At 45.8% G+C, this 10,000-nt stretch overlaps 1 protein-coding gene across 2 annotated transcripts in view; it reads right to left on the reverse strand.

Annotated features, from left to right (window-relative positions):
- Nucleotides 1–10,000, reverse strand: part of LOC145391652 (rho GTPase-activating protein 8-like) — a 55,141-nt gene that overhangs the window by 18,354 nt on the left and 26,787 nt on the right. For both annotated transcript variants that reach the window (XM_080266199.1, XM_080266200.1), the window contains exon 2: nt 5,247–5,357. In XM_080266199.1, the coding sequence (XP_080122325.1) occupies nt 5,247–5,357 (111 nt within the window). The remainder of the gene's footprint in view (nt 1–5,246; nt 5,358–10,000) is intronic.

The raw sequence follows: 10,000 nt of genomic DNA on the forward strand, positions 1-10,000 counted from the left end.
TACTGAATGACAGAGATGAACAGCATAACACTATCATTTTTACTTCTACTCCTTGTAATAATAACACTACTACCACGACTACTGTTACTATTATTACTGCCACTACTACTTCATCTATTACTTGTCTCTTTCACTACTGTTACTACTAATAAAATGAAGACAAAATTACTACAACTATCACTATTACTACTACTAATACCATTACTACTACTACTACTACTACTACTACTACTACTATTAAAACTACTATTACTACTACTTCTACTACTACTGCTGCTGCTGCTGCTACTACTACTACTACTACTACCACCACTACTATTACTGTACATCTACTACTACTACTGCCACAATAACAGCTACCACAATTACCTCATCAATCACCATTCAACCACAACAGCCACAATCACTGGTGGAGCAAATGAGAGAGAGAGAGAGAGAGAGAGAGAGAGAGAGAGAGAGAGAGAGAGAGAGAGAGAGAGAGAGAGAGAGAGTATAATGGAAAGTATTCAACGAGAGAGAGAGAGAGAGAGAGAGAGAGAGAGAGAGAGAGAGAGAGTATAATGGAAAGTATTCAACGAGAGAGAGAGAGAGAGTATAATGGAAAGTATTCAACGAGAGAGAGAGAGAGAGAGAGAGAGAGAGAGAGAGAGAGAGAGAGAGAGAGAGAGAGAGTATAATGGAAAGTATTCAACAACAGCCCTATTGTTTCCTTCAAAGTCAATTTTTAAAGGAAATTGTGATATCTATTTTATGAGACTAAGACAAGGATAGGACAACAAGACCCTTCATCCTCTAGTCAAAGTCGGCATGAAAAAGTGAGAAGGACCACCGTTGCAGTATGGAAAAGCTGATATGGAGAGAGAGAGAGAGAGAGAGAGAGAGAGAGAGAGAGAGAGAGAGAGAGAGAGAGAGAGAGAGAGAGAGAGGAGAGGAGAGGAGAGGAGAGAAGAGAAGAGAAGAGATGAAGATGGCAAAGGAAATGAATGGAATTAAAGAGAAGGAAAGAGAAATGAAGAAAATGAAGACAACAAAACAGAATAAACCAAAAAAAACAAAAGAGAAGAATATACAAAGCAAAGAAAAAAAAAGAAAATCAACTGGCGTACCGAAATCACCAAAGGAAGGGTCGAAATCAGTGGGCCGAGATAGCCAGCGAGCCGAAACCTACACAAGGACGAAATCTCCAGCCTGGCACGGGATGGGAGAGGTGAAAACAAAGGTGGGGGTGGAGGGGGAGGTGATAGATAGATTGAGATGGGGGACAGATCGATAGAAAGACGTGGGGAGAGAGAGAGAGAGAGAGAGAGAGAGAGAGAGAGAGAGAGATGGGGTGGGGAAAGGAAAGGCAGGGAGGGGTGGAGGGGGAAGAATAGACAAAGCAGAAGGGGAGGGAAGGGGAAAGAAGTGGAGGGGTAAGGGTGGGGAGGGTTGGGGAGGGGAGGGGAAGGGATGACCAAAGATGATGACAAAGGCAGTGATAATGTGACGGGGAGGGGAGGGGAGGGGGAGAGGAAGGGAGGATGTAGAGAGAGAACGACCAAGAGAGGAGAGATGATAAAATAAGGGGAAGCAGAGGAGAAGAGAAGGCAAGGGAGATGAAGTAACTGAGAGAGGGAAGAGGAGAGGAGAGGAGAGAAGAATGGGAAGGGGAAGAGAAGGGAAGAGAGAGGATGTAAGAAGAGCAGGAGGGAGGGGGGAAGAAGGGAGAGTGTAAGAGAAGAGGAAAGAAAAAGAGGTGAAAGGAGGTAATGAGAGGAGAGGGTGGGAGAGAAATGTGGGTGTAAGGAATGGGAGAGAGAGAGAGAGAGAGAGAGAGAGAGAGAGAGAGAGAGAGAGAGAGAGAGAGAGAGAGAGAGAGAGAGAATGACATACCAACAGTGACGTCATCCAGTACTAACATCCTACCAACCTACTTACCAACCAAAGCAACATACCTACTTACAATCGTTCCTGCCTACCTACATGTTACTCTGACCTACCTACCTACAAGCCTACCGACCGTATCACAACATATCTATACTTACCCACCAACCAACAGAATACAGTACATATTACCTACCTACCTACCTATTTACTTACATATATATACACGCACATACATGCATACATACACATGCACATACATACATACTGTTCTATCAACGTACAGTACATACATACTAGTACTACAATTCTCTCTCTCTCTCTCTCTCTCTCTCTCTCTCTCTCTCTATCACATTACCGTCACTTACGCCCCTCTTGCTCTAAACTTTATTATTACTATCTAACGTCACGCAAGGAAGGAATGAAGGAAGGATGGAAGGATGAATGGGAGGAAGGAAGAAAGGAAGGACGAAGGGAAGGAAGGAAAGAAGGGATAGAGGAAGGAGAGGAAGGAAGGAAAAAAGGAAGGGAAAGATGAAATACAGAAGGAAGGAAGGAAGGAAGGGAGGGATGGAGAAAGGAAGGGAGGGAGGAAATAACGGACGGGAGGGAGGAGGTAAAGGAAGGAAAGAAGGAAGGAAAAATGGAGGGGAAGGATAAAATACGGAAGAAACGAAGGCAGGTTGGAAGGAAGGAAAGAACGAATGAACGAACAAAGGGAGAATGGAGAGAAGGAAGGAAGGAAGGAAGGAAGGAAGGAAGGAAGGAAGGAAGGGAGGGAGGGAGCAAGGAGAGAAGGAATGAAAGAAGGAAGAAGGGGGAAAGGAAGAGAAAAGAAGAATGCGATAAAGAAACCAACGAGGCAGAAGAAGAAAGGAAGAAAAAGTGATGATGATTGAAATGACTGAAATGCATAAAGATACTGTAAAAGGAGAGTGACCCCCCCCTCTCTCTCTCTCTCTCTCTCTCGTGCAAATAACTCGCACCCTCATCAAGCACGTGCTACTAATGTTTACTAAATGCACGTGCGAATAACTTTAGCACGTGTATATAACGCACGTGCGAATAGGAGTCAAGCATGCATGCACATCCTGCTACGTGCATTACAATGAGAGAGAGAGAGAGAGAGAGAGAGAGAGAGAGAGAGAGAGAGAGAGAGAGAGAGAGAGAGAGAGAGAATCACCAGGGCTGATAGATAAATAGATAAAAAAAGATGGCTAGATAGATAGATGGATCCCTAAACAAAGATGGATAGACAGACTGACACATTAAAAGAAACAAAGGCTGAACTGTTTGAAGGACTCACTTGTACTAAAATACAAATAGACAGATAGACAGATAGACACACGGAGAGAGAGAGACAGACACAGACAGATGAAAGGAGACAGACAGACACAGACGGACAGGTACCAGGTAGACAGATAGGTAAGTAGGTAAGTAGGTAGGTAGGTAGGCTGGTAGGGGGGTAGGTAGATAGATAGACAGACAGACAGACAGATAGACAGATAAATTCACACAATATATCACTTACCCTCAGCTCCAACCCCGTCCATCCTAAAAATAAAATGGATTAGTAAAACAATGTTAAATTCCCCTCTTAATTTAATCCCAGTACGAACAATAACAACTACACGTGCTTTCCTTTCGTGCATAACTCACGTGCGTGCGACCCCTTGAGTACGAGAGGTTACGTGCAATAAGTGAGTCGTATGTGAGCTGTACGTGCAGGTATGAATATTGTGTATGACGAAGGAAAATGAAAGGGATGGGAGGGGAAGAGGAGAGGAAGAGAAGGAAAGGGGAAGAGGAGAGGAAGAGAAGGAAAGGGGAAGAGGAGAGGAAGAGAAGGAAAGGGGAAGAGGAGAGGAAGAGAAGGAAAGGGAAAAGAAGAGAGAGAGAAGGAGAGAAGGAATAATGGAAGAGGGAGAGAAGGAAGGGAGGTTAATAACGAAGAGCGAGAAGGGGAGGAAGAAAGGGAGAAGATGAGGGGAAGAGGAGGGGAGGAGGTGGGAGGAAGGTGCAAGGCGGGGGAGGATAAGAGTGAAGGGAGGAATTGACCGAAGGGAAGGGAAAAGACAGAGGGTTGGAGAGACGGTGGGGGGGGGGGGTTTCCGCGAAGAAGCGGAGAGAGAATGAGAGAGGGGAAGTGAGAAGGGGAAAACGGAGTGGTGAAGGTAGGCGCAAGGAATGGAGGGAGGAACGAAGAAGGAAGGAGGGGAAAGAGAAGGGAAACCAGGAGGGAGGGAGGGAAGAAGGAAGGGAAGAAGGGAGGCAGGGAAGGAGATAGGGAGGGAGGGAGAGAGGGAGGGAAAAATGAGGGTAAGGCGTCGTGCAAAAAAGCGTGAAGGACATGCAACGCACGTGCTTGTGGGTGATGCAGGAACGTGTGGGGTTACTGCAGTCACGTGTGTGAAGGTCGTGCAGCAGGCAGGGGAAGGCACGGAGGGGAAGGGTTAGGCAGGGCGATGCAGCGAGGAGAAGGGTTGAGAAGGGAGGGAAAGGCAGGGTTAGGAAGGGATAAGTAGGGCGAGGTTGAGTTAGGAAAGTAGGGTGAAGGTAGGGTGAGGCAGGGTTGGGAGGAGAAAAGAAAGGTTAGGCAGGGTGAAGTAGGGTAAAGGTATGGGGAATAGGATTAGGAAGAATGAAACAGGGTAAGGCAAAATTAGGTGGGGAAAATACAGATGAGGCAGGGTAAGGCACGTAGGATGGGAAAGAGTGAGGCAGGGTGAGGCAGGGCCAGGAAGGGAAGAGGAGAGTGAGGTAAGGTGAGGCAAAGTGGGGCAGAATGGAGTAGGGTTAGGTAGGATGAAGCAAGGTAAGGCAGGGTTAGAAAGGGAAAAGAAGGGTGAGGCAGGGCGGAGCAGGGTGAGGGAGACTGAGGCAGGGTGTGGCAGGGAGAATCAGCTTAAGGTATAACTAGCAGAGGTGTAGCAGGGTAAAGACCTTGAATTAGAGGCTGTCTTTTTGTCAAGCTATTTTTTCGACGGCCAGAGGAATATATTAGACTCACGCAAGCTGCTCTCTAACTATAAAGTGTTAAGCAGAGTGGAGCAGACAGGATTACATTTAGAAGCAGAAAAAAAGCAGAGGGGGAGATATGGATAGGTAGACTGGGTTAATGGGGTTAGGCTAAAACTAGATAAGATGAGGCTGGGTTAGGTTTATTTCGACTGGTTCTGAGTACTGAAGATGCATTGAAGTTAAACAAGCAAGACATTTAGAGCAGGTAGGGGTTAAACTGGTCGCCTATAAACAATCCAACAAGCAGAGAAGACACCCAAACAAGCAGAAGAATAAGCAGGGGAGAATACAGCAAGCATACACAGAGCAGAGAGCAGTAAACCAGCACACAGAAAGCAGACAAAACACTCCTGCCACAATACCGGTGACTGAAGAAGCACTGTGCAGTTCCGTGTCGTCGAATTCCAGGTTAGGTTCATAGTCATGGAAGTCGCTCAGGCTGGGGTACGGGTCCTCGTGGTCACCGTAGCTCGCTGTCAGGCACGTAGGGGCACGTACAAAGGTCCCAGTGTACGGCCGAGGCACGGGAGGAGGTCCAATGGTTCATGAGAGGGAGTCCATTGCACGTGAGAAGGTTTCCAGGGCACGTGCGATGATTCCAAGGCACGGTATGATGTTTTAGGGTGTGCCAGGACGGTGGCAGGGTACGGCAGGGCACGTGACGAGGTTGCCAGGGTACGAAGTGGGGTTTCGAGGGCACGTGTGATAATGCAAATACACAGTACGATGTTTGGAGATCGCAGGCACGGCAAGATGTGTATAAGGTTCGCCAGAGAACGTAAGCAGACAACACGGCACGTAAGCAGAATTGTAGAAGATCCAAGGAGATGGCAGGGCACGGCAGAGCACGTAAGCAGAAGGTACGGCATCCCAGAAGATTCCAGTGCACGTAAGGACATCCCACAGAGCACGACACACACCCACACACACCAAGACAAAGAGAGAAAGAGCACACGTTAGAGAAACTACGTGTGTGTGTGTGTGTGTGTGTGTGTGTGTGTGTGTGTGTGTGTGTGTGTGTGTGTGTGTGTGTGTGTGGAACAGTAATCCAAAATTACCCAAGAAATAACACACCAAGAAATTCAACTTAATCCCCCCAAATAAACAAATATAATAACTTAAAAATATTAATATATCCGAAGTGATTATTCGAATTATATATCGCTAAATACAAACATACAATATACGTAATAAATAATGACGTGTAGGATATCACTAGTTATAGATGGTTAGGTATAAAATATAGGGATAAGGTATAGTATTTGGGACCTGGTTTAAGAATCATATATGAATTGAAAATGCTTAGGAAATATTATCATTATTATCGTGATTTTATTTAACAGAGAAATCACCAATGTTGAAGCAGTTACACCTAAAATATTCACAACCACAGCTACTGAACGACCACCTCTACCACCTCTCTCTTTTTCCGTTTACACACACACACACACACACACACACACACACACACACACACACACACACGCTTCCCTGTTCCTCTTTTTCTCTCTCTCAACCCATCATCCCACACACACACACTTTTGCACCTCCCACTTCTCCTCTCTCTCTCTCTCTCCCCCTCCACCTCCCTCTCACTCGCCCACACACTCACTCACTCCTGCCTCTCTCTCTCTCCACATATACGCAGTACATGCAGTGAGAGAGAGAGAGAGAGAGAGAGAGAGAGAGAGAGAGAGAGAGAGAGAGAGAGAGAAACATTACCCCAATTAAACCAAATTACAAGACTAACTTAATGTACTCTATCGAAAGCCGTATTTAAAGCTAACTCTTTTTAAAACTAACTCTAATTTACCAAGCATTATCTTTTTAGCCCCTTCAGGACGGTTTTTTTTTTTACTTTACTCTTGCTAGGACCAGACGATTTTATTCAGATAGAGAAAGACTTCGAACTGGAGGGGTTAGACACACACACACACACACACACACACACACACACACACACACACACACACACACACACACACATCTCTGGGTACTTTATTTAGGTTAATTCAAAATATTTTTTTTTTTTGGGGGGTGAGATAATCTAATAGGAAGAAGGTTAAACTCTCTCTCTCTCTCTCTCTCATCTTACTTTGTCTAATTTCCTGTGTAATTATGGGGTGATTTCTCCATCACTCTCACTCTCTCCCTCTATCTATCTATCTATCTATCTATCCATCTATCATGCTATCTATTCATCCGTCTATTTCTTCTGGCTCCTCCTCTGTCTTCTTTTCCCCTCCCTTGCATCTCTTTCCTTCTCTTCTTCCTTTCCTCCCCTTCTCTCCCTTCCTCCCCTCTCCTCTCCTCTCCTCTTCTTTCCTTCCCTTCCTTTCCTCTCCCTCTCCTCTCTCTCCCCTCCTCCTCCATCCTACTTGCTCCATATCTTCCCTCCTTCGCCCTGTCCTTCACCCTTCCTTCCTTCCCTCCTCCCTTCTTTCCTTCCCCTTGTCCTCCTTCCTTCCTCTCCACTCCTACCTTCTCTCTCTCTCTCTCTCTCTCTCTCTCTCTCTCTCGACCCTGGCAGCAGTCGTAACCCTGACCCATTTGTGTGTGTGTGTGTGTGTGTGTGTGTGTGTGTGTGTGTGTGTGTGTGTGTGTGTGTGTGTGTGTGTGTGTTTATTGCCTGCAATGGCCGAATTAAGTTTAAGTACGTCTAAACGTGTGTATGTATGTATGTATGTATGTATGCCTGTTTTGTTAGTTTCCATGACTGTATGTGCATAAATTTGCGTGTGTGATGCAGCTAAATGTGTGTGTGTGTGTGTGTGTGTGTGTGTGTGTGTGTGTGTGTGTGTGTGTGTGTGTGTGTGTGTGTGTGTGTGTGTGTGTGTGTAAATTTGAGTGCGTTGAGTGCGCGTGCAAGAAAATCAATAAGGGTAAGGCCAGTCTCTCTCTCTCTCTACCTCCTCCTCCTCCCCTCTCTTCCTTTTCATCCAAGTAATCTCCCCTCTCTCCCCTCCCACTTTCCTTCTCACCAAAGACCCTCTTCTCACCCCTTCTTTCCTCCTCCTCTTCCCTCCCTCTCTCTCTCTCCATCTTTATATTTTTTCTCTTCTTTTCTTCTTTCTTATTTTTCACTCTTCCACCTTAGACCGAGCCGCTCTCTCTCTCTCTCTCTCTCTCTCTCTCTCTCTCTCCAACACCTACTTCCCATATCACCTCGTACCCGCATGCTTGTCACGAATTATCTATATTCTTTATCCTCCTGTTTCCTCCCTCCCTCCCTCTCTCTCTCTCTCTCTCTCTCTCTCTCTCTCTCTCCCTCCCTCCCTCCCTCCCTCTCTCTCTCAGCTGTTCTATGGTATTCTTTTACTTCCCTGGACGTAGCGCTATACTCATTTTATTCCAACTTGGCCTAAATTTTCCTTCCCTCCACCTTCAGAGCGGAGTAGCAGCAATAGTTTAACCCTAAAGCTGCTAGTCACGAAGAAGTGCTACGTGAAGGATGTAGACCCGTAGCAATATCCTTTCCTGCCGCTGAGCTAATAAGCAGCAAAAGGACGAAAATCACGGCCAGGTAAAGGTGAAAGAAACATACAGGTATAATGATTGGACTGGCAGGTAAGGATCTATTTAACACTCTTCAATCCACCCTCCTAAGCATACTGGCTGGGTGGGGGTGGCTCACTTCCCCGGGGATTAAATGAAGTGATCCTCGGCTCTACGGATCAGTTGCTATAAAAAAAAGGGCTTCAGGAAGTATAGTACAAGTGTGTGTGTGTGTGTGTGTGTGTGTGTGTGTGTGTGTGTGTGTGTGTGTGTGTGTGTGTGTGTGTGTGTGTGCAAACCAGACACTAAACTACATACCACATCCTCGTTCTTCCCCTCCCTTTCTCCCATCCTGTAAGGCGGTAATTTCGTGCAGGTAGGAAGCTTACTAACGCCTCTTCCTAACCGGTTTATTTCTGAGTCTGCTCCTTTACTATATTCTTACGTTTTATTTACGCAATCTATGTGGATATCAATAGCACATGAGGCAAGAAAGACAGGATATTCTTGGGCAGTCAGGAAAATAAATCGCTAAGGAAAAGGTGTTAGGGGGCTTAATATAGAGGATATTAATGGGTAGCCTGGAAAATTAATCGTTCAGGAAGAGGTGCCGGGGCGCTTAAAAAAAAAAAATAGATATCAATGCGTAGTCTGGAAAATAAATCGCTAAGGAAGAGGTGTTAGGGAGCTTCCTGAACCGACGGGAATGTGCCTTACGCCAATCACGCGCCAAACCACGCCAAATTATAAAGATTTTCACGGTAGATGCGTTTCCCCTGAGTCATTTTTTTGGATACCTCTTTACCTGGGCTCTCTCTCTCTCTCTCTCTCTCATGATCTGGGTTCAAATATGAAGTGATAATTGGCTAGGTTAAATTTTTTCATGTGTGTGTGTGTGTGTGTGTGTGTGTGTGTGTGTGTGTGATACAGACACATGCACAAAGACGGAGTCACACAGTTATAGATATATAGATAGTTGAGAGAGAGAGAGAGAGAGAGAGAGAGAGAGAGAGAGAGAGAGAGAGAGAGAGAGAGAGAGAGAGAGCGTGAAGAGGATAGAGCCGCCCACCTGCCCCTCACATACACATGACCTCATGACGTCATACGTGGCCAGGAGTGACGTATGTGATGACGTCAGACAGGGATAAGAGACAGAGGAATGAAGAGAAACAAGAAGAGGATGAAGAGACGGAAATGAAATGTGAAAAAGATGACAAGAAGGAAGGAAGGGGAAGGAAATGAAATCGAAGGGAAGGGAAGGGAGGGGAGGGGATGCGGAGTGGAGAGGAGTGGAGAGGAGAGGAGAGGAGAGAGAGAAGATCAATAAGAGAGAAGACACAATACGAGACAAGAAGAAAAACGAGAAAAGAAAGGTAGTGAACGGAAGGAGAGGAGGGAGAGAAGAATGTGAAGAAAAACGAAGGAAAAGAGAAGGAAGGGGAAGAAGAGTGAAAGAGGAGGGAAAAAACAGGAGGAACAGAAAGGAAGGAAAGGAAATGGTAGAGAAGACGAAAGGAGAGAAATATGATGGATGGAGGAACGCAAGGAAATGGGAAGGGAAGGGAAGGGAAGGGAATGGAGAGAAATGAAGAGAAATGAAGAGAGGAGAGGAGGGAAGTGA

This window comes from Coenobita brevimanus, chromosome 19 (assembly GCF_032717465.1).
Source record: "Coenobita brevimanus isolate Jiangsu-jjx chromosome 19, ASM3271746v2, whole genome shotgun sequence".
Classification (NCBI taxonomy): domain Eukaryota; kingdom Metazoa; phylum Arthropoda; class Malacostraca; order Decapoda; family Coenobitidae; genus Coenobita; species Coenobita brevimanus.